We start from the raw sequence: 24,687 nt of genomic DNA on the forward strand, positions 1-24,687 counted from the left end.
TATGAGGAAACCCTGATTGGATGTTCCATGGGAACTGAACTGGCATCCATAAAATCATGAGGAAAATGTATGCTCATAAAGTAACTCAAAGGTGCAGTAACTCAAAGTTTGGTTTGTCTTCAGCAGAAACAGAATCAAAGTTGTCGTGCAAATTCTACAAATTTTATTATCTAAAGATAGTTCATCTTTACTTACTGCCAGACAGTCACTTCTTGTGGCAATTTCTAGTAAAATGATGGCATAACTGCAGAATAAAAATGAAGAAAAATCTTAATACAATAATAGTTAACTGAGTCAGCAATTTCTTCTTTTCATGATTTCTTACTCTTCCCCATCCTATGGCTGAAATCCCAGTATCTGAAAAGGAAGGATGGCAATGGTGCTGCTACTTGTTACTGCTTTGTGTTTTCAGGGATTTGTTACTGAATGTTTCATAGCATTTGCCTCTCATGGTTATAGGCCCCAGAGACATTTGAGTTTGATGGACAGCAAAGCAATTCTCACTGTAGCTATTAATGGAATCCAGAGGTGATATGTCCAGGTTTATGTACATGAACCCTACCAGTTAAACACAAGGGTCTGATTTTTGCTCCAATCAAGGGTTGGGAGCAGGTTCGTCAGATTCACCAATGGGGGAAGTGGCTTTTTTTCAGCCACCAAAAAGATTGCTGTTCTAGAAAATTTTCATAAAGTCTGTGATGACATAGTTTCTCAAGAGAAGATATTCTATAGTAAGCATTTCTGCTTGTTTCTTCTGAATTATATTCTTGTGGTGATTATCTTTCTCAGTTGAAATAAGGTCTAATACATTCATCAAGGATGAAGAGTGGAAAAAGACAGTAAAAACAGAGAATTTAGTCTTTTTTTCTGAACTCATTGGAGATCTTCCAGAACAGTCATCTCTTAGAAGCAAGCACCTCCTTCAGCCAACAGCCTGGATAAAGATGTCCCTTTATATAGCAAAACTATGTAAAAATTTATGCCTTCATGCCTCTCAGCTTGGTAACATTTACTTCTGTAGAGAATATTGGTTTTCAATCTGTTGTGTCACTAATGGTTGCACTGTTCTGGAAGACATTCTGTTGGTAACAGGATATGTTTATCTATCTTTCAGCCCACCTGTGGACCACCATTGGAAAATAAAATAATGCATACAAAATATGATTGATAATTTAGAAATTAATCTGATTATATTTTTATATTAATTTTGTGGTGATTTGTTAGAAGAAAGCAAAATCAATCCTGGTAAGGCAGCAAAACTAAAACAGATTTTCACAGATAGTAATTAGATGATAGTAACTCTGATAAAGCAGCATTGATTTAATTAATCTTCAGCTGCACTGCCCAATAAAATGCACTATCCAGTGTGGATAAAGAAATCCATATGATGATTACAAATCAAGAAGAACAAATCTAGAAGAAACTGTGACTGGAAACAGCCTCTTCAGGTCAAAACAGGAGTTATGTTCATACTTCTGTTCTCATTTCCATTTTAGCTTTCCCATCTGACCAACACTTTCCTAGAGAACTTTAAAAGAAAGTGATTCATCTGTAAGAGCACATTAAATTACAAGTCCCTCTCCTGCAGTTTCTACTCATTTTTTATTTGGGCCTCACCTTCAAGAACATTAATGGATTATTTGCACAGATAAGAACTAAGGATTTCAAGACTGGATCAATGCTGCCTGGCCAGTGAGGCCAAATACATATACCAGGAAGGCTTACCTCCTGCTCATATCATCAAAACTAAATTTTTTTAAAATGCAAATTCTAAAGAACAGCCAGAGAATAAGAAAACTCTTTCAATGGTACAGGGTACTTCTTTATCTTCCCTGCCTGCATGTTGCTCTTCTCCCTTTTCTGGTGTGATCTCTCACTGCTTTTACTTTTTTAAATCAAGAAATTAATAATTTCAGGGTCACAAAAAAAGATGTAGATTTTTCAGACATGTAGGTGGGACAGCAAGATAAATCCAGGAAACATTCACTGAATCTGTCAAAAGTTCATTGTAGACATATAGGATGTGAGAAAATCAGATCTTAGGACTATTTAAAGGGGAACCCTTGGCAAGAAATGCCTTCAGGAGGCAAAGTTGCCTGTGAAGTCAAATAATGATACCTATCCAGAAGAGGATCAAAGTGAGAACAACAAGCCAAGGAAACATTTTCTAGGATACATTTTAGCTACAGGGCAATGGTAAACTGGAATGTCTAAGACAATCCTAAAATTATTGTTTAGTTGGAGCACAGTTCTTTCAAAGACTACTTCATGTTAAAAAAGTACAGATACAGGACAAATGACAGTAGCCAGAAATACCAACACAATCCCAAACTGCCTTAGCTGAGCTATTTTGGAGAAAATTCTAAGGCCATATTGAAATGTTCTATAGGCAGAAATACTACTGAGACTTCAACTCCTTGCTCAGTTAATCTGATAGAATAGATAAAAAGTAATGATGTTCAAGCACATATGCAGACATTTGTTTACAGTTGTGTTCCCACTTATCTGAAAAGTGATTGTATAGAAGCAGTCCACCACCAGGAGGGAAAGCCACTGGAAAGCAATCTTCTATAAAGGCTTTCAAAAGGAAAGGAATTGAGCTATTTGCTAGTGCATCCATTTTTTCCCCTTCTCTTTATTTTTCCACTGTAAACCAAATATTGTCACCATGTATATGCCCCCAAATAATTGTATTGACATTCAGTAATAGAATTACAGGATGCATACGTGCATTATGACATTCTAGAACATTGATGCTATTCACTTCTAAAGTATTGCCATTGTTGAAATAATTCTACTTTTCATAAGAAACAACAACAGAAAGAAAAAGGATAATTAGATAATAGCAGTTCTTTATGCCTTTTTATCTTACCAGTCAAGTGACTCCTTATAAATCACTGGGCCAACTCTGCTTTTAAATAATGTCAGTGAATTCCCTATTTGATTATCTATCTTGAAAGAGAAGATCCTGTGATAGCTATGCTGTTTTCTATTCCAGGACCAATCCTTTTAAAAATACAATCAAACATATACCTGGAGTGACAACAGAATTCCACCAAGCCTAACTGTTGTTAAAGAATACTCAAGATTACTAAAAGTGAGATCAGGAAAAGTTAGCTACCTGTAGACATCAGACATAGAATTGGGCTCAAAATCTGAAAGAGTACGTATTTCAGGAGCTGTGTAAATCTGTATCAAATGCTGCTGGGATGAATTTGATCCATCAGGAAAATCTTCTTTTCTATATGACTGCAAGCCATAATCTGAAGTGGAAGAAAGCAGGAAGCAAACTATTCAGTGGATACTTCCCTGAAACAAGTACAGTAGTAGACAGTAGCACAGCTAGTCTAAATAAATTAATTTTCCCTATTCTAAATACACATCTTAGTCTAGAAACGGTGGGGTTTGTGTGGTCTTGCCTCCCTAAAATATAGCATCTGGAAAACCAAATATGTAGGCAAGACTGAATGACAGCAGGCAAACTGAACTTCATGACCCATTGCAATCAGAATTATTTTATAATTTTATCAAATTATTTTCAGATAATATTCTCACCTTAGTGCAAGAGTTAGCATATAAATACAGGTTTCTGTTCTACTTTGTCCCTTGATCCTTATCTCTGGTGGCAGGTTGCTCAAGTAATTACTAGTTAGACAGACTAACAACTGAAAATCAGATGGTGGGTGTTACTTGAGCACCACTAGCATGAGAACAAAGGCAGCATAGATGTGAAACATCTTTCCATCTATACTTCTAGCCTAATATAGAAGGAATTCTTAGCATATGACTCAGAATCAGGAAGAATGAGAAAAAAACAACTGACTTCTGTTTTTTTTCTTATGTAAACAGCACTCTTCTGACTGTATGTGAAGGCTGGATGCAGACATCTGGCTTTCTCTGGAGTGACCTCTAATTAAGATGTTGCTAGGGACTGAATGTTTATGTGGAGGTCATTTTTAAAATAGCTCCCACATTTGTTATTTATGAGGTTTGTTTGACATGATTGCATCCAGATAAACCATGAAGATTTGAAAACCCTATAGCTTGACACAGAACAGAATCAAAACAGAAGTTGCTGAATGATTTCACAGATATCCTATTCAATTGAGATGAACTGTGCTAAGGTGATGCAGTGGATGTGATCCAACTATGTCTAATTTGTATGTTTTTCTCCAGAACAGGCTCCAAGCAGAGTAGGCAGAAGGATACTGAAGGAGTTGGAGAAGCAAGCCTGGCCCCATGTAGGAACCTTAGTCATAGGATATACCACTAAAAACCAATCTGCTGCTGCTTTCAGGATGGCTATGAGTTAAAGAGTATGATGACTGCTCTGGACAAAAAGTAGAAGAGATGATCATTGCCTTAATTCCCTTTGGCAGCTGCAAACTAAACTACACTCTCCAGTGATTTTCCTGTTCCCACAAGCTCTCTTGCTGTACCAAGAGTAGACCTGACCTGCAGCTCAGCTCCATCACTGGGAGAATACAATTCAATGCCATGAACAAGACTTAAAAGCTCTGAGTTGAGTCTGCTTTTCTCCATTAAACGACCTTGTGCTTACCAATCAGTCAGCATTACTACATCTTTACACCATTCTCTATGCCTCAGGGCTCTCTCTCTATCAAAAGAGAGAATGAGGCAGAGTTTCTGCTCAGATGTTGACAGGCTGAATCATTTGTGGGATCTAAAGTGTGCATCTGTGACACACACTAAATTACTTGACTTGATAATGTAACTTGCTAGTGAAGTCTGGTACAGTTAGCAATTCCACATGAAATGTCAACATGAAAGCACTTGGGAAGTGTTGCATGTGAAATCTAAATTAGAGGGTTAACTGGGCAGTTTTGAAAATTTTTTCTAGCTTTCTCTTTACCTGCAATTTTGCAAACCCACCGGTCATCTATCACACAGTTATTAGACTTCAACCGTCCATGACACATTTTGTGGTGGTGGAGATAGGCCATTCCTTGAGCAATATCAGTAGCAAAAGAAAACCTAAAAATCAAAAATCAGTGAGCTAGTATTTTCAATTTCCCTCAAAATTGGCTCCAAATTCTACTGAGGTTTACAGAAACTGTAGTTTTCAACTTGTGTCCCCATGGTCATTTTTCCAAAACACTTAAGGTGACTGTTAGAAAACCCATACCTCCCTGAGCTCACAGGCCAAGAGAATAAAGTTCCTTCTAGAAATTGTCAGTATTTTTTTATCCTTCGGAGTGCTTTCACATGTTTACAAGTGAAACAATTTTATTATCTTCCTGGCTTTATTTGGAAAGTTTCCTTCCTGAAAACCATTTTTCTTTGCTGATGGCAAGCATAAAGCAGAAGCAGAAAGGACATGTCAAGAGGACCAATCTCAAAAAACAAGGTCACTGCCTTTGTGAAAGTTTCATTGACAATGTGAACTCATTTCCTCTATTGGTAAGAATAATGAACCACTTGCAAGTATGCTAATCATTTCACCCATATGTCTTCACAAACAGAAAGCTGACAAGTCATTGCCTTAGCATCGCAAGGACTAATCATGTAATTTCTCAAAACACCCACAAGACAAGTTGGACTGAATATTCAAATTTCCTCCCTCCATCCCTCTGTCCCTCCATCCCTCCCTCCCTCCCTCCCTCCCTCTCCCTATATCACAGTACAGGCATGTCTAGACAAGAACTTTATCTAAAATTAATATCAGCATATAGCACGGTCTATGTCATTTAGCTTTTCAAAAGTTGGATTTTTTCACCTGAAACCCCAGTTCAAAGGAATATCTTCATTGAGGAGCACATCACTAAGGCTGCCTTTGGGGCAGTACTCTGTGACAATGGCAACGTTTGGAACTTCTATACAACCTCCAATGAATTTGCAGAGATTGGGATGGTCAAGTTCCCTGTGAAAATCAACAAAAATCATAGCATAACAGTAATTTTCACAGATGTCCATCCTGGTTTTGTAGTGCAACTGGAAAACCAAGTGTCTTGTCTCACAATGTAGAGAAAAAGTAAAACAGACATAAGGAAATTTTAATCTTTGCTCTCTTTCAAGCAAAGTTTGAAAGAAAGAGGAATATGAATTTACAGTCACATCTGGAAAGATTTCAAGCCCTAAAAAATCAGTGTAAGAATGGAACAACATACAGTTCTTAAATTTCGCTTCTTACCTCACTTGCTTCACTTCTTTACGTATGGTTTTAGACAGCGTGAATGACTTCTTCATTATTTTCTTTATGGCCACTGTTCTGCCATCACTGAAACAGAACGAAATGCTGTTTACAGTTTTAGGGCAACTTCAGAAGCCAGCAATACTACAAAAAAGGGACTGCGTATATTTTGTATCAGGGAATAGCTCCACATCTCTAGAGATGAGGCAAAGAATTTAAGCATGCCCATACGTGGTTGTAACTGTGAATCTAGGACAAGAGACAGGATCCTGTTTATTTTGATAAAGGAAGTATTAGTTATTATATTCAATCTGGATCTGTGGACACCATTTGGAATGTGAGTGTTAAAGTCAGTTGGGGCAGTTTGAGGATGGAGCAGCAAAGGAAATGTTAGAGCTAGAGAAATACATACAGCCACCTCCCATCTATCCACTACTTCAGACTACTGTTCTGCAGATTCTTCACTGACGTTTAACAAAGTTTTGTTTTTGTGGGGTTGAGCATTCTCAGCAAAGAAGCAGCTGAGTTTCATTAAAAACAAAGAAATTTTCTTTTTTAGAGTAAAGGAATTCAGTGGAGATACCTGCAGGAATTTTAGTGATGAACCACATAAATACAGAGTATGGGGTATTTAGTGTAGCAGTTGTAGATGCTTCACCAATGAGACTGAAAGCCCCATTATACCCATGATAAATACTTTGATGTTGAGTCATCTGAGAAAGGGGATGATGATGATGAAAATATCACCACTCAGAAAGAAGCAAAAAAGATCAATGCTGAACACAGTATTTAATCAATGAAGTGGCTGTGATTTTCCACAATCTATGCTGAAGGCACTTTCTCCCCAGCCAATGATCCCAAGTAAGCTTCTTTGTCCTGCAAAGCACAGATCTGTCTCTGTTTATTCAAATGATAAGTACCACTTCCAGCTTTGCATGTGTTCAATTGCTTCTTGGATGGCAGGATATGACAAATGTAACATTTGTCCCTATAGTTACATGATATGCAGCCTTGTAATTTGATTCAGAGGTGAAATGCTCTGAATCTTGAGTCGTGTCAGCTAATTAAAGGACAAGATTTCTAATGTGCTACTGTAGAGGATGCCCTTCTTTAGAGCAAAGAACCTAGTTTGCTGTGCCTGCATTTCAGAAGAAAGGAATTTATAAAAGACTTGGTTACTGATACATTTGAACAGCAAGGGCCATTCATTAACAGATGCAGGACATCTTATGTACCAACAACCTTTCAACAAGACCCTAAGAGAAAAGGAAAAATGAAAACCAAGCCAGAAGCCTGGAATGTTAAAATACTCCACAGCCAATATGCAGTATAGAAGTCAGATGATGATCTTAACTTTCCCAGTTTGGCCTGACAAGATAAATTCATGTTTTTTCGCTGCCTATCAATTGAAAGTGGCAAGAATCAGAAATCAAGGTGAAACTATTATAGTAGATACTGCAGTAAATGAGTAATATATTGACTTACTATCTCCCAGTCTGGGTGAAGTATTTCCTCCTGGGCATGTTGGCAGCTACTGTGCCGGAGCTCAGAGCAGTAACACAACTGACACTGGAGTCACTGAGTGCTGGGGGAGCGCTCATCATGCTTCCTGTTGCTGTCCGTATAATGCAATCTAAAGGGGACATGGGATGAGAAAAGGCACACGAAGGTTCCTATTTATGCACAGGTGGAGACTCCAGACACAAAGAAATGCAGAGAATTTTCAAAACCTCACATCTCATCTGCTCTTGTTAATATTTAAGAGAGAAAGGTATTGCTTGGGATGGGACTGCTGTATAAAAAGTAAAAAATGTTTCAAAGAGGATTCATTGCCAGAGATACTTCTCACTAATCCTCAGGACTTTATGCAACTTTCATTTCTCTCCACTTGAGAGGGTTAGCCCCTGCTGCTACACAGAAACTGAGGACAGAACCCAAGGAAGGAGAGTAAACCCTGTGCCATATTTTGACAAGTCTATTTGGAGCTCCTAGAAGACTGAAAAGTACAGGAATGTGGGAAGTGATTCTGACACCAGAGAGAAGTCAGAGAAGAGCAACAATACAGTAAGAGGAAAAAAACCCCAGTGATTTTTAATGTACATTTTTTAATGTCTGTTGACCAGCTCACAGTAAAAAAATAGACTTCAAAAAAATTTAATGAGTTACACGTCATGCCATAATCTCCAATCAAAATCCAGATTTAGCCAACTAGGCTTGGAATTGCTGAGACATCTCAACTCTCTCTGGTAGAAATATCTTGCTGAGGAAGTTCAATATCTCACCTTGAATCAGGACTGCCATGTTCCCACACCATAGTATTATCCATATGCAGTTCAAAATTGCATTGACATTTGAAGCTTTCTACAGCATTCCACCCAGAAATGCATTGCAGATCTCTGAGATGGTTTTGAGAATGACTGCATATATATCTATATGTCTATATATGGTCCAATACACCAAAAAAAAAAATTATCTTAAAAAAAATAAGGTTATTTTTTCATACAGAGTGCTACATACCCAGGGTGCAGCACTGCTGATGTGTTTTCATTTAGATATCTGCGCATTTCAGGCTACTGTAGGTAGCTCTGAACAACTCTATCCAGAGAAGACATACTGTCTGTGACCTTATAATGTTATCAGTCCTCATTAAGTTGTTAATCATCACTCTTAGAGCAATACTCTGAAACAGCATTGCTGCATTGCAGGCATTTTTCCAAGAAACTTACATCTTTCATCTTGGAGTTTTCAAAGTAATTTTAATCTGTTATTTTTTGATCATGCTTCTAATTTCCTTCCGTCTCTTTCTATTGCTTTCCCTCACATGTGGTGCTTATGACATTTTCTAATTTACTTTCAGCTGAAAATTTTGCTCATGTCACTTTTTGCTATATTGAAAAACACTTTTCTCCATTTCTGTTTTCAAAAATCTGGATTGCAATTCATTTTGGTTCCTGTAATCAAATTAATTTCTAAGCCAAAACCTCTTATTTACAACAACAAGGATATCTTATCAAAAGTATACAGAAATTAGTGTTCAAGTCTCAGCCTGAAAGTATCTCTACTACATATTATCACAAGAACATCTTGACACCAGCAACCCAACAGAACACCAATAAAGCAGACATCTGCTGAGCAATTTCTCCCAGAGACAGAAAATGAGTGTGTGTACAGTCAGCACAGCACACTTCTATAGATTTATCCTTTCTGAGGATATAGGTATTGTTTTCCTTCTGAATGCTAAAAAAGGAACAGCAAAGTCAATAATCTATATGTATCTTATGTTCAGCAAAATAAAGCATATAATAACACCTGAATTTATTCTTAACCTGTTTAATTAGAACAAATGAAATAATATTTTATACCAGAAGATAAAATAGAAAAAGAGTGCTCCATACCTCTCACCAAAATTAATTACTTTTTGTAGCAAGTCTGCCACAGACAGCATATACTGAGAGAAATTAAGATAGTACAATATCCCTCAATATATTTGTGCAATTCCAGCACAATTTAGTGAGATTAATTATACAGAAAGGTATCTCCACTGAAGCAACTGTAATTTGTTTCATCCAACTCCAGAGCTTATCTGTTTACTATGGGGTAGGCTTGTCATCTTTGACTAACAAATCAACACAAACAAAAAGAAAGAAACTATTTTAAATAACTTTGTCATCAAACTGTTTGATAAACAAAAATATGAGTGAGCAGCTCACAGAGATTACAGGGATGAAATATTGGATATGTCTTTCAAAAACAGCTTCACTTTTTGCAAGACCCTTAAAATAGGAACAATATAATTCAGATTATTTTTCAAAATTAATAAGTAAACTTATCACAGTATCAAGATTACAAGTTGCTAACCTTGTTTGATGCAGGTGAAGTCTATAATCCAGCTTTCATCCCAAAGCATCTTTTGTTTCTGATATTGAAACCACTACAAGAGTTAAAAAAAAAAAAAACATTCCTAATGCAGCCCTCCTCTCTTTGAAGAAATTGACTCAGAGAATATTTTTCTAAAATATGAACATTTAAAAGTATACAAACTAAATCTGAAGTGTAAACATTCAGCACATGTCTTAAAGTAACATTAGAACCAAAAGTATTAATAACAGGCTTGGAAGAAAACAGCATCTAATAAACATATTAAAAATTGTACAGGCTATGTTCCAGAACTAATTACATGTAATATTTTGCACTGTCTATAAGCTCCCCATTACTTTTAACATGTCTGCATTTACATTTCAGCCTGGACATCAGATGAGGGGTTTACATCATCTCCTCTCATGGAAGTGCCCTGTGTTATATAGGTACATGACAAGAACTTCATCCCAACCCTGAGATAAGGAGCAATGTATCTTATATTTTGAGTAGAATTAGCCCATGACCTACTAGTTAGGCCATATTATGTCAAATACTCTATCATAAAGAATATTAGGTAGGGATTCTGTGGCTACTTTGTAAAGAAGGCATTGAGCTAATAGCTGTTTTCAGTAGAACTGACATACAAAGCTAACATTTACAAAGTGTAAACACATGCTTTCAAATGAGCTACAGATTAAATTATGCTACTGCAATCAATGCCAAAATGTCAAATCAAAGCAGCATTTTATCATCATTATACCAATTTCTGTAGTCCAAAATTTAATATTAGGACTGATGGATTCATTGAAACAGGTAATAAAAGTTCGGATAATGAACAAGGAACAGGTTGTGGAGATTGTGTTGGTATACTAGTTGAAATTGTGACAAATATAGAGCTCACTGAATCAAAATTAAGTCATCCCATTTATTTCAAAAGGCTCCTGAGGAAAGAAACCTACATTTTATCTTGCAAAGGTGTGACTGTACAAAGATATATTAGCAAGAAGTGAGTACTAGGCTTGCTTCCTTTGACACTGATATCAAAGGAATCCTTTCTGCTACTTGAAGCATTAAAGAAGGCATTAGTTTCCCAGATGGTTCCTTTTACATTATATCAATTCCTGAATTAGATAAAATAATCTCTCCTATCTTATTACAGTAAAACCATTAAAATTTTAAAACCCCATTATGCCACTTTTGAAGAATTTAGTAGGAATATATCTACAGAAATGAAAGAAGAAAAACAAACAACTCCAAACATACAGAAAAAAAACAGCAGAAATAACAAATTTTTGCTACAAGAACTTTAAATAAATATATGCAAGGCCAAGAATCTCTCTTGCTCTTTCTGAAAACCTGTCATCTAAAACTGTCTGAACTTCTCATTTGTCCGGTTGCTTATTTCTATCAGATCATGTAGTTTTACTGGACACTTGCTATAAACTCATTGTCACAACTACCTTGAGGATTCCATTGAGGAATGCTCAAATAGCTTTCAACAGTACTTCTTTCCTGACTCACAAAGCCACACAGTGACAAACAAACAAACGTGATTCAGGCCTCCTTTAGAACCTCAATTTGTGGGCCATCAGCTTTCTCCTACTCATTCTCTATCTGTGCAGCTGCCTACCTCAGATGCTCACTTCAGCTGCAGTATAAGATGGACCGAGAGGGAATCCCTGAGGAAGTAGGAGCCTACAGTTTTACAGGATATACAGGCCAAGGGCTAAAAAAATTACCCTTCATGAACATAGTTAGTACAATGACTCTACAGGTGCCATATTCACCTGATAAACCTCTGTTATGAAACTCAAAAATGCATTTTTTTCAAGACACAGACACATAAGGAATGTAGATATTCTTTCCCAGAAGCACTTAATCAATAAACCATAATATCAATCTCTCTTTATACAGGCATTTTCATTCAAAGACTCCCAAAACTACTTCTTCAATATTGATACACTCCTGTCTCCTCATTCCTTTTTTGTTTTTCCTTCATGAGTTTGCTATAATAATTGATTATTATTGTGTAAAATTAATCACTTTGAAAGAAACCAAGCTGTTTGTTACACTAAGGAAACAAACCTATTAAAAAATCAAGCAACCAAAACAGAAAAAAAAGTTACCCTCTCTGCATGATTTTTTTGAGAATATCCCAACTTGAATGCTTTGCTTTAAAGTTCTGTTTGTTCTCTGATATTTAATGGCCTCGTGTGGAGCTACTTCCTAAATGAATTTACCTAATTTGATTTTGAAATCTTTTATAATTCTGGCTTCTATAAGGTTTTGAAGCTGTTAATTTCATAACAGAGTTCTACTGTAAGTGAAAAGTACTCTTACTTTGCCGGTATCCCCTACTCCCCATGTAGTGGAAAATTTTTTTTCCTTTACCATAATCTACCCATTCCCCTGTTAGATTCCACCTCAGGAATGAAAATTCCTAGTACAGGATGAAAATTCCTAGTACAGTGGTTTCCCTCATAAGGAAGGCTTACAAATAATTTCCCTTCTTTCTGCTTTTTTCCATAGCACACAAATGCTGAAGGCAGAAGAAAATCTCACCCTCTACTTAGAGAGAGCTTCACTCTGTCTAATAAATTCATTGAAGAGAAAGGAAATAAGAGTAGAGAACAGGTACTTACCACTATTGTCAAAATGAAGCCAGTGCAGACAAAACATATTGGTAAGGCAATTGCTATCCTAACATCAACAGAAAGAGGGCATTCCCCACAGTCTGCTGGACAGATAGAGCAGCCTTCCTCTTCCTCACAAAAGCCATCTCCACAGACTGATTAGAAAACAAAACATTTTAAGGCAGTTTCATCCATCCACAAGATTGTATTCAGATTTAAACATGTGATTCTTGACTTGGGATACCTCAGAGTCCCAGAAAGAATAAATTTTGAAGAATTCAGGGACATCGTCAAGAACAATCTGAATTTCTGAAGTAATACAGGGTCTCTTTCATCAAGGTAAATGTGAATTACATGTGAGCCTTTGACATGTTTTGTGTATAAATCACTTCATCACTATTGTGTTTCTCATTATCTACACTTTTTTTTCTGAAACTCTAAGTTCTTCAAGGCCAACATTTTCTTTTGCATTCTTTGTATTTAATCCAGCACTTGTGATTCCAGGAAGCCAAGGACCCTTCCTCAGCAGCAGCAAAAGACACTGGGAACTGCAGAAAAAATCTTGCAACCCACACTCCAATTATTTCCTTTACTTACTCCAAGGTCTCATATAAATTATCAGCAATATTAGATGTAATTTAAAACAAAAGTCTTAAATAACAAAAAAGTCCCTCTCCCATGTTTTGAATGGTATCTCAATTTTACCTCTGTGATTAAACTAATATCATGCTGTACTTCAGACTTGAGAGGTGAGCTGAAGGTATTATTCTGTCATTATGTAATTTTTTTTTTAAAATTAAATAAAAAACTAAAAAAAATTCTACTGCTCAGTAATAATTCTGTTTCAGCCTCACTAATTCCAGTATAATACCAAGATAATAACAGAAGTCACTTTCTGTCTCAGGGGTAGGGCTGCATTTTGTAAAATTTCTTCTCTGATATATTGTAAGTTTCCTGGAAAATTCAGCTGCAGTTGTTTTGAAATGAGTAGAAAATTCTGTAGATAAATACTTCTATTCACACTGGAGTTGCTTTGTGGTTTTTTCCTGTAACATTGCAAAATATATTCTCACATTTCCAGAAGAGTAGATATCAAGAGTATTGTGATGACACTTTTGTTTTAGCCAATAACTTTTCAGGTCATGCATTTAATTTATCAAAGAAGCCCACTTTTAAAATTTGACATCACTAAGATAATTGTTACAGTCATTTCTGCTTCCCTCCATACAGGTATACTAAAGAGAATGGAAGACTGATGCCCTTGGGAGCAATTTTTAATGTGAACAAGGGAACCAATATGGATTTCTACCTTTCCAATATGTTTAAGACTAGTCTGCTCCCCTTCAGGGGAAAAGCGTCTGGATTCTCAGAACACTAGCTGGAGGAATATTCTCAGATTCCCATGAACTGCAGACAAGCCTTGTAGTACCTGAAGCCATTGGTCATGGTATTTGACTACTTATTTGACAAGAGTGACTTTCTACTGTTCTAGATTAATACAACTGTTAGAAGCTCAAACACTTTTTCAGACTTCAGTGTTATGTGAAGAAGAATTTCAGGAAGACATTTGTGTATTTTCAAAGGCTGGGGTAAGAATTGCTTTTGGTCTTGGTAACTATGCATGAATGATAATAGCATTGAGATTTGCAGTCAATAAGAAGTTAGCTCACATTTTCATTTTATATCATACCTACTGCAGGAAGGACTGTGGTTTTTGCTTCCAGAGCAGCTTGGATTCTCCCCACTCTGATGTGTGCAATGAGAGAAGTAACACCCACGTGAACTAAAACAACCTGTGAAACAAGTGAACAAACCACCAAGCATCAAAGCTTCACTTGCATACAGAAGGCTTTTATAGCAAGAACTGAATGACTGTGGTATCTGTCAAAAGAATTCGTGCATTTCTTTCAAAATCAGGAGAGATAGCTCTTGAGAGAAAGACTGGTTTGATTCCCTTCCTGATGTGTCTTCTTCTCACCAGGCAGGGCTATCAGCCCTGTGCATTCTGCTGTGCATGCCTTCCTGCTATTTCTTTCAGGTTGAAGTTCCCTTATGGTCATAGGAACCTGCATCACAGGTTCATATCCAGTCAGTAGTGAGATGAATTCTTAGTGCGGACCTCAAATGGACAGATTATGCTATTCATTTTCCTGCCATCTCCACTCCTTCCACTAACTACACAAGCTGTAAAGGTACCTTACTTGACTTCCAAGTCAAGTCAGTTGGGAATTGATAGTCAGCTCAGCTATATGCATAGCATAGATAATAACACATACATATAAATGAAATGGGAAGCATGTTCATGAACTGCATTAAATTACCAGCAAGTAAGCTCTAAAAAGAGCAAATTAGGTAAAATCCTATATGCAATAAATATACTTTACCTTGGCAGTCCAGTTCCTTTGGCTCATTTTGCCAGCAGTAGACAAAGTGTGAGTAAATATCTGACCATCATCTGGGATCCATGGACCACATATTCCTCCTTTAGCCTTTGGTAGACATATTGGTTATGTCAGCATGCCATAACACAACGAAAGTCCTAGCTCCTCCCCCTCTTTCTTTCTCAAAATTACTTATGTTCTCTAACAGCAAATAAAATTCTGTTTTAAAACCAAAACAATCAAATTGCCAAAACATAAGAAACACTGTTTGGTAACAAAATAACAGAGAAGCAATTGCTCCTATATTTAGTTAAGATCTCACATATATTTTTATTTCTTAAAAGATGAGCCTCAGTAGTGTACTCAAAGAATGAGTGTTCTTATAAAGCTGGTTCACTTTTTTTGATTTCCTGTGCTAGAATCAGGACCAGATTTGTATTCCACTTCTAATATTTTTCTCAAGAACTTTTACTGAAGTGTCACTTTTGATAGAGCAGCTTTTTCCCTTGCTTTTCTTTTTTTCTTTTTTTCTGTCTTTTATTCTTTACCCTCTGAAGGGAGGCACTGCTTCAGAGTCTGTTTGCAGAGCACTTCTCAATAAAGATATTAAAATGTAAACCTCCTACAACTGCAAACATGGAGGATTAATTTTGGCTGTTTTGTTTACTTGAAAGGATTAAGCTTGTCTCCTAGTTCCAGATAATTCTTCAGACATTTCTTTTGAAGGACTGTAAGCAATACACCAAGTTAAAAGAAATGGAGCACATTAACCAAAATAAAATGTTTTAGAACACATGACACTGAAAAAATAAAGCAATGAAAACCCAAACTCCTCTCAAACAATGGAAAAACTTACTTAGAAGTGTATGTTCAATCTTATGCAGTGATAGACAACTCTGTAACAGACAAATAGCTCAGAGTTCCTTTAGGCAGAATCTCTAACATTTAGAGTACTATGAAGAAACCAGATGATGCATGTTGGTGAACATGCTTTTGCCATTTCCACACCAAAATTTCAAGCAGAAATAATTGTGAAAATAGAAATAATAGAGACGTCACCAAAGCAGTGGGATGTTCCAATTTTTTACTATGATTCTAGACAAAAATTTTGATGGGATGCTTCCAGCAGGTATTCCTATTTTTAACCAAAATCCTGGTGCCAGCTAAGGCTAAGGCTTTTGGGGAATCATTAATAAAACAAGTCCTCAAGAACAGATTGCCAAGAAGCAAACTAGAGCTGTTGTGGAGTCATTAGACCTTCACACAGATGGGTATATGAAGCAGCTGCAAGATGTGTAGGCTAGGCTTCCTATTACACCACCTTTGATCACGATGAACGTGTCACATTTCCAGAAGGGAGATTAACTAGAAAAACTGGGCAGCTGCATGAAAGTTCTTATGCAGGGTAAGGCTTACCTCACAGATTAAAAAAAAAAAAAAAAAGGTGTTCCAAACTGTATTTTTAGAACAGAACTTTAAGTAGTTATTCAAAGAGGGACAGGCCAAGAAGACAAGCAAAGGATGGATCTTGCCTTCACTGTATGAACAAAGTTTGTTATCTTGTATTTAGATTCTTTTTTTTTTTTGCTCTGATACAATGAAGAAAAATCATTCCATCTCAGGACACAGGTAAATAGGCTTCAGTTCTACAGGTCACAGCCAGTAATACTCACCCTCCTCAACTCCAGCAATCCAACCAAATTAATCACACTCACTCTGTAGAACAGAAAGACTGGAATACATCTAACTAAAAATTTGCCCTGCTTGTTTTAGAATGCAGTGATCTGTCTTTCCTTCTCTCTTGGTTGCACAGTAGTCCAAGTCAGGTAAACTCAGACAGATGAAACTGGTCCCGCTAATGAGAGATTCTGAATGCTGCCTTGCAGCCTCAGCATCCAGTGCAAAAAAAATTCCAAAACTGACAGACATTGCCACAATGTTTTTAGTGAACCATAATTTGTGAGTGTATATCAAACTATATAAATTTGGTCTAATTGTAATCACAGAAATTCTTCACGAACTTGAACCTGCTTATTACAATGATGTCTCAGCCAGCAGCAAGAACAGAGCACATGATGCTGCACTATCCCACTAACCATGAAGGCCAAAGGACAGGAATGAATGTTGGCATGGTAGACACAGCAGTTGTCCCCATTTGCGTCTTTCCATCTGGCAGGACAGTCATGCTCCTCACAGAATTCCTTTGCAGCAGTAGCATTGCTAACCAAGCAGGAGAGAGAGAAAAACTTTTACGTCCATTCCTCATTCACAAAAACTGCAACAAACACATGAAAGCTTGCTCTTTATTCTGCACAGACAAATTAGCAGCAAAAACATATGCAGTGAAATTAACACTGTTGAACCATTTCTTTCTTTTTGTCTTCTAGCTGAAATGCTCCTGGAGGACTAGAAATTGTTGTCAACTCGACCTCTGCTGACTGCCATGCACTAGGGTCTTTTAGCAGATACTGTGCTGCAAGCAGGGACCAACCTCCACTACTCCTTCCAACCCGACTTCATGACCAGGTGGGATTACTTTGCACTTCTTCATCTGGCACAGGCAAAGACACTATTATTCTACTTCCACTCTCAGATATATGTCCCTGGCTACTTCCAGTCTCAAAGTTTCCAATCAGAAACCTTCATCTATGCATGAAATTCATACAGACCATTTAGCTCCAGTCTTCACAATCTAAATTGCTGAGGAAAATAAGTATAATGGTCTTATACACCAGATACAATTTCCCAAACCACAACTTTAGAGCAGACTTTCTGAACAGACTGTGCCGCAAAACAACTCTTGAAAACTTAATCCTGAAAGATGCAGGTATTCACCTCAAAATGTGTGATGCAACACTGTTTCCTCAGTTACACTTTCAGTGGTTATCACCCTAATAAATTTGGTTGTAAGATAAAATTGTTTTCTGCAAACACAATTTACTCAGATACAGCCAGAATAACTGCAATTCAGCTGAAATGTCATGCACTTGTGTTGGATATTTAGAAAACAATTTCAGAACACAGGATTTATTTTTTGGCTTGTTCTTAATGAAAGAATTAGCCAATAATGGTTAGGTCAAAAACAGTAGGCTTTGTTTATTATGAGAAGACTGTTTATTATGACAAATAAACAAAACAACAAAGGATTAGGTTAACATTGATTGTACTCATGGCCAGATTTACAAGGGCACAGGCATATTTGAAATATGACATAAGTAAATATGTCAACTTCCAAAACACCTAAACAGATAAAATATTAAAATTTACTAGCCTTTGAGTTCATACTGGAAGTTAAGAAAAATACTTAATTAATTTAGTGTCTAATTCCATAATGTACTTTTCTTTCCTTTTCAAAATTTATCCAGTATTCTGTATTTTTTATTCAATAACTTCATCATGGCTTTATCCAATTACACTGATGCCCATACACTGACTTGCCAACCTCAGGTATATTTGGGTCAGCCACTGTAACCTTTAGTGTCAACCAGATAACCTAGACAAAATAAGAAGCAAATTTAATCCCTTTGAAAACTGAAGCATAGATTTATCTCCCTTTTTATAAAATATTTGCCATCTGTCTCTATTTTCAAGGAGACTTTTCCAAGTTCCTTACTGATTTGAGGGAGTGGGTCTCTCAGGGAAGACTAGAAAAATCATATTCATGCCAAGCAGTCAAAAAACCTGCTTCATGGTTAAGTTCCCAGAACTATTAGCAGCCATACATTTCAGAAGATGTGATAAACAAATTTTAAGTAGTTTTTAAACACAGTACATAGATGACCAAAATTTGAAAAAAAAATCAATTTTTTGCAGTTGCAAATAGACTATGGATCATCTTTCAATATGAAAAAAAAAAAACTCTGGATAACAGCTCTTATAAATTGAACTTTGCAATGTGAACTCTCAGGCAGAGAAAAATGTTCTGTAAACATCTCTTACACAACAGCACAGGAAGTGGGGTCCCACCCTCTGTCTCAGGTGTTCCTATATAGGAATGGAGAATTGCTACTTACAGACAAAAGTATGAAATCAGAGTGTATGGCCCCCAGGTTTATAGATCCAGATCTGTAGATCTGGAGCTGCACCCCTACATACTCTCTAACTGTCCATGTCCACAGTCACTAACACAGTGTGTGAGCTGACATATAAGCTTCTGGAGTGATTTTAATCTCACAGAAATCAAGCACAGTTGACCACTGAATTTAATGGATTCAGGTCTTTTTCATATCCATGTTGTGTACTTGAATCATACTTATGATTAAAATGAGTATAAGATTCAGGGAGCCTGGGACTCATGATGAAACTACAACTTCATAAATTCAATGTGTAGAGAAGGCAAGAAGAGATGTCCAGCATTGCACTGTTACAGTAGTGATGTGCCCTGTCTCTGACCTAGCAGGCAAACATGCCATAATGGCTAGTCTGAGAGCAAAGGGAAAAACAGCAGGGCAAATAGAGCTATGAGAGATCTCAGAACATGGAAGAAATTAATGACGAGCTCGAGAATGTCTGCTCCAATTATATCACTGACGAGCTCCAGAATGTCTGCTCCAATTATATCACTGAATATGTACACACAAAATCCTCATATACTCATGATCATTATAGCATTTTTATAAGAAGTAATACCTGTGGGAAAGGATTCCATTTTGCACAGCATATTGATAAAAACTGTCTGAAGCAAAGACGGCATAGGTCACATTGAAGGACTCCCCACTCACAGCCTTTTCTGGAGGCCTATGAACCCATGTCATCTCCAGTCCTAGAAAAGTGCAATCATGGGTCATAATATTTGATATTTTTGTCTTTTTTACTTAACAGATACATACAAATATAAAACTCTCTCTGTAGTGATTTTCATCTATTCATAGGATCACAGAGTGGTTTGGATTGGAAGGCACCTTAAAGACCACCTAGTCTCTCCTCCCCTGCCATGGGCTGGGACAACTTCCAGCAGACCAGGTTGCTCAAAGCCCCATCAAACCTGGCCTTGAACATTTTCAGAGATGGGGCATCCTCAGCTTCTCTGAGCAGCCTGTTCCAGTGCTTCACAACCCTCTGAGCAACCCTCTCAGTATTCTCCAATTACTTTTTATGAGCCAAATAGAGTAATTTATTTTAATGGCTGTATTGGTAAATACAAATGCACATTATTTGAAGAGTTCTGACACTCAGACCAAGCAGTTGGATAAATGCAACAAAAAATCTGCTCATCTTGTGTAAACTAACTTTGCTTCCATTATATAGCATTGATGTTTGTTCTGGTATATTTGCTTTCCTCTTTTGATCAGGCAATATTACCCTTAATTCTTGGCTGCTTCCACTGAGACACACCTTTTTGTGGAAGAGAACAGACAACTCTACCACACACAAAATTCAGTCAAAACCCTTAAACTCATGAAACATAAATACTAATAATTGCATATTTAAGAATGCATTATCACGTGATGGAATCATATGGCATCTAGAACAGAGGACAGTGGAAGAAGTATATCAGACATCTGTTCCATTTTCCATTTTCACAATTTAAACTGGGAAAGACAATTTACCCCCATCATGTCTCTTGTCCTCTGTGCCTGAAAATGAAGTAGGATAAAAGTTGGGAGAAGTCTTAAATCCATAAACTTAACACCATCAAAATCTTCCCAGCGCACTCACCTACCTTTTTGTCTATTGGATAAAGGTTTTAATTTGAACCACATCAAATTACTTACATAATGAAACTGTGTAACTCAGTTTGTCAGGAAGTATTAAATTCCTTCTGCAGAGGACTGGTAAACCTGCCTTACAAGACATCTCATTTTTTGTTCTTGTTGTTCAGTTATGACCTCTTTTGTTACTCATACTTTTTTTAACAAGTACATTCTTCGCTTGCACAGTACTGAAACCACTATTTCCCCCCTAATTTACTATCAGATTTAACTAGGCAATTTGCAAAATAACCTTGATTTCCCTTGATAATCTCCCTTGAAAAGTAAAACCCCATTTTAATTGCTAACATTATGTGAAAACTATAATACAAAGATGTAAAAAAAATGCTAGTGTGATTTCAACTAAAAGGTAAGAGAGTTGAGCTTCAAAGAATATATGAGAATGAAGACAAAAGGTCAGCACAAATTTCAGTTAAATTATTTTCTACTTCCTTATAAAGGTCTCAGAAAGGTAAACCAAACTCTTCTTTCAATGACAGTTACTCCCACATTTAGAAGCTTTGAAAATCTTTTGCTAATTCCACAGCAATGAGACCACAGTATATGTGCTTTGCTTTGTTTCTAGCAATGCCCAGAAAATGGCAAAGAAAACCTACAAAGAAAGGGAGGATAGAGTTGGAAGTTCATTCTAAAACTGATTGTAATGGGTACACATTAATTAGCAGTCTACTCACATTAGTTTTCCTTGTACTTAGTAAAAATAGGTTCAAACAAGTCATCTGTAGTGATAAATAGCTGTTTCAGTGTTAAACTAAGAGTAAATTCATACAGGAATAAAAGTCTTAGTTGAAACTTCACTGTTCCAAGATAATTAATTGAAGAATGTTTAACTGTAACATTGAGCTAAGAGCGTGACACAGCAGTATATTTCCTGAAGTGTTTTATTAGAACCACCTTCTGAGGTGCTCTTGGCTTTTTTTCTAAAAACCCTATTGAATGCATGGTCCTACCTTTTACAACATAAATAAAGTGTTCCTTTACATCAGTTATTTGTTACAGAGTCACAAGATCATGAAGAGTTGAATTTGGAAGGCATCCACAGAAATCATTCGGTCCAAGCCTGTGTTGCTCAAGGCAGGGTCATCTCAAGGATGTTTCTCTAGCATTTGTCTAGTCAGGTTTTAAAAATTTCCAAGAATGGAGAAGACACAACCTTTCTGAGACGCCTGCTCTACTGCTTTATAACCCCTAGAGCATAAGAAACTTTTATATTTATATATTCAAATTGAGCTTTACATGTATCAGTTGCTCCTTAAGTAGCTTTTCATCTCAATAAATTACCAACTTTTTTTTGAGGGCATTTTTTTGTTGCTATCTCATCATGTGAATTAATTTTGGAAACTGACAGGAGTATGTTATTAAAGGTATCAGGGTTTTTTTAGGTAGTCATGGAAGAGTTTTGTGCCAGGTGGAAAAGTATGATGTAGAATTGGTGATTTTGCTTACTGGTTTACTGATTAAGCACAGTATGCTTTTGAAATTACAATGCAAAGTTTCAGCAAGTAGATTTGCTACAATGTTGCACTGCCTCCATGCTTCATTTGGATTAAGTTCCAGTTGGTTTTCTAACGAGAAATAAATGTTTTCAGTTTCTCTCTGGGCAAATGGATACAGCTGTTGTTATTACTTTTCTGTTAGAACAAAGGTATACTGGACAAATAATTACTCTGAAGTATCTTTAGTTGTTTTTTTCACTTATTTCTCTAGGAAGAGAAGTCGGTACTGATTTAGATGCATTTCATCACGGATTACATCCATCATGAGTAAGCTATTATTATGAATACTTCAATTTGGGGGTTTCAGCCATTCCCCAAGTAAGATACGCAGTCGTCTTTATGACTCACTCACCTCCACAGTCCAGCATGTTATACTCATCTGGCTTTTCCAGGGGCCAACAGTCATAGTCTTTGTTATCTAAATCATGCCACCCTTCCACTAATACCACCTGCCAGAAAAAAAGAAAAAAAAAAAAGAGTCAAAAAAAGACAGGATAAGAAGAAGGAAAGGATGGATTCCATCTCCTAAGTTTATAATTTTTCTACAGAAATCAAACAAAATGCAGAAACATAGGCTGGCAGATTTTGATGTCTCTAACTTCTGGAGGGAAAAAGAAAAAAAAAATTCCACACAAACACAACCAGTACATTATTTTGATTTTTCCAGAAACTGGCATGAAACAGTTAGTGGACTTAACTAACCTTTCTCTCCCAAAATGGTTCTTTACAAAGATCAGATGGTTCTAGGACCATATGCAGAGAGACAGTTTATTTAACAAAGGTTTTTTTGTTTGCTTTTAGAATGGCACTCCCCCCATTCCAAAATGCTCCGTTTCTTTTAATCTTTCATACATAAAATTTATGAAGGAGCAATTTTTGTTATTCTTTTAATAACACATTATTAATAACACCATAAATTTTATCCATATAAATGTTAATATGCACAATGACACATAAAATAAGAATTGCATAAGCCTATTATAGGTAGAATACAGCATCATAATAGCACAGAAATTGAATTGTAACAGTAATAAAAGATACATTATATATGTATATATAACAGATTATATTAGTTATGTATTAAAAAATACACTTTAGGGTGTATGCTAACAGATCAGAATACTCTATGATAATGCACTCTGGACTTATTCTATTTCTAGTAAAAGATAATAGTTTCTACTCATGCAATCTGCTATTGTTTTTCTACATATAATTAAAGCATAACCATCTACTGTAATGTGCAATTGCTTATCACAACACAATGTGAATAGAATAAGATGGAATGGTACAACTTATTTTTCCAATATATCTCCCATTACTCTTGGTTTCTACATTACTAAAATAAAAATCAACAACTAGCATAAATAGCTGTTTCACTGTAATAAGCCATATACAGTTCTTCCTGAACACACGGATAAGAGGAATAAGTTCTGTTAAGCAGATCTAGGTAGACCTACCAAAAAACTGAGGAGGCTTCGGAGCTCTACAGCTGATGATTTGACAGCTCCCATGCTCCCCAATGTGCACCCAGCTCACCAAGTGTCAGTGAGGCTTCTGATGTTGCTGTTGCTTCTGAATTAGATACCCTCTTCTAAGAAGGGGGTTGCTAGGCAAGCTGATCCTGGCAACTCCAGCTGCTGCAGCTGTTCTCCCACTTCCTTGCTTCTTCTTCCACTCCACAGTGCAGGGTGGAAATACCCCTCTGCGCCTCTGCTGAAACCCTTCAAAAAGTCCCCGCTTGTTTTAGGGGCAGCCCCATCCTCCTGAAATTTGTGCCCCTTACTGCTTAAAACTACAAAACCAACTGGGGGGATTTTCTTGCAGCGCTTTGCACCCAACTCTCAGGCAGAAGAATTGATGCTGTGGACATAAACACAGAGACACAGCTGAACCCAAAGAAGATGCACATAAACACCAAGGCAAGCAAAGGCTACCAGCATAAGATGAACAGCTGGATGACCAGCTTCCTGAGCATCCTTCCAACCTCAATTGCATGAGACCCTGTGACTTCAATTTCTCAGTCCCTGAAGGTGTAGAATAACTTCTATCCGTGTCCTGCTACATGCACAGGTGAAACAGACTTCTGTGTAGCTATGCTGCTACAATATAGACATAGATGTGTCCATGAATATCTTTGTTCACTGAAGCCCTGCCAATACAAACCTTCAGTTGTGATTCAGCTCTCCAGAATATTTCTCTATGTTCCCTCTTGAATTCTGTCTCTCAGCCCAATGGGATATTAAGAATCTTAGTCAAACTGCTTGAACTTCACTATTTCTTGCATGAAAATGGCAGGAGAAAAACTGCAATGTGTGCCCAGATAATCTTGAAAGAGCTGTAGATTATTTAAAAAATCTGTTTGGCTTCACTCATTAAAGAGCTATTTGTATAAACGATATGTTTCAGGTTGAAATTTTATGTTTGTTGTGAGATGCTAAATCTTATGTGTGCTTTGTC

At 36.7% G+C, this 24,687-nt stretch overlaps 1 protein-coding gene across 4 annotated transcripts in view; it reads right to left on the minus strand.

Moving 5' to 3' along the window:
• Positions 1-23,922, minus strand: part of LOC102063860 (atrial natriuretic peptide receptor 2) — a 40,501-nt gene extending 16,579 nt beyond the window's left edge. The window contains exons 1-14 of one of the 4 annotated variants that reach the window (XM_026798002.2): positions 23,688-23,921; positions 22,583-22,679; positions 19,653-19,785; positions 17,120-17,243; positions 15,027-15,131; positions 14,333-14,435; positions 12,652-12,797; positions 10,010-10,082; positions 7,637-7,784; positions 6,152-6,238; positions 5,738-5,881; positions 4,874-4,995; positions 3,122-3,263; positions 196-244 (exon numbers count right to left, since the gene is read on the minus strand). In XM_026798002.2, the coding sequence (XP_026653803.1) occupies positions 196-244; positions 3,122-3,263; positions 4,874-4,995; positions 5,738-5,881; positions 6,152-6,238; positions 7,637-7,784; positions 10,010-10,082; positions 12,652-12,797; positions 14,333-14,435; positions 15,027-15,131; positions 17,120-17,243; positions 19,653-19,785; positions 22,583-22,679; positions 23,688-23,741 (1,527 nt within the window). In that variant the 5' untranslated portion in view covers positions 23,742-23,921. Of the gene's footprint in view, positions 1-195; positions 245-3,121; positions 3,264-4,873; positions 4,996-5,737; positions 5,882-6,151; positions 6,239-7,636; positions 7,785-10,009; positions 10,083-12,651; positions 12,798-14,332; positions 14,436-15,026; positions 15,132-17,119; positions 17,244-19,652; positions 19,786-22,582; positions 22,680-23,687 lie in introns of all 4 variants that reach the window. The other 3 variants (XM_026798003.2, XM_026798005.2, XM_026798004.2) reach the window with 3 other exon arrangements.
• Between the last annotated feature and the right edge of the window lie 765 nt (positions 23,923-24,687).

Source organism: Zonotrichia albicollis, chromosome Z (genome assembly GCF_047830755.1).
Source record: "Zonotrichia albicollis isolate bZonAlb1 chromosome Z, bZonAlb1.hap1, whole genome shotgun sequence".
NCBI lineage: Eukaryota > Metazoa > Chordata > Aves > Passeriformes > Passerellidae > Zonotrichia > Zonotrichia albicollis.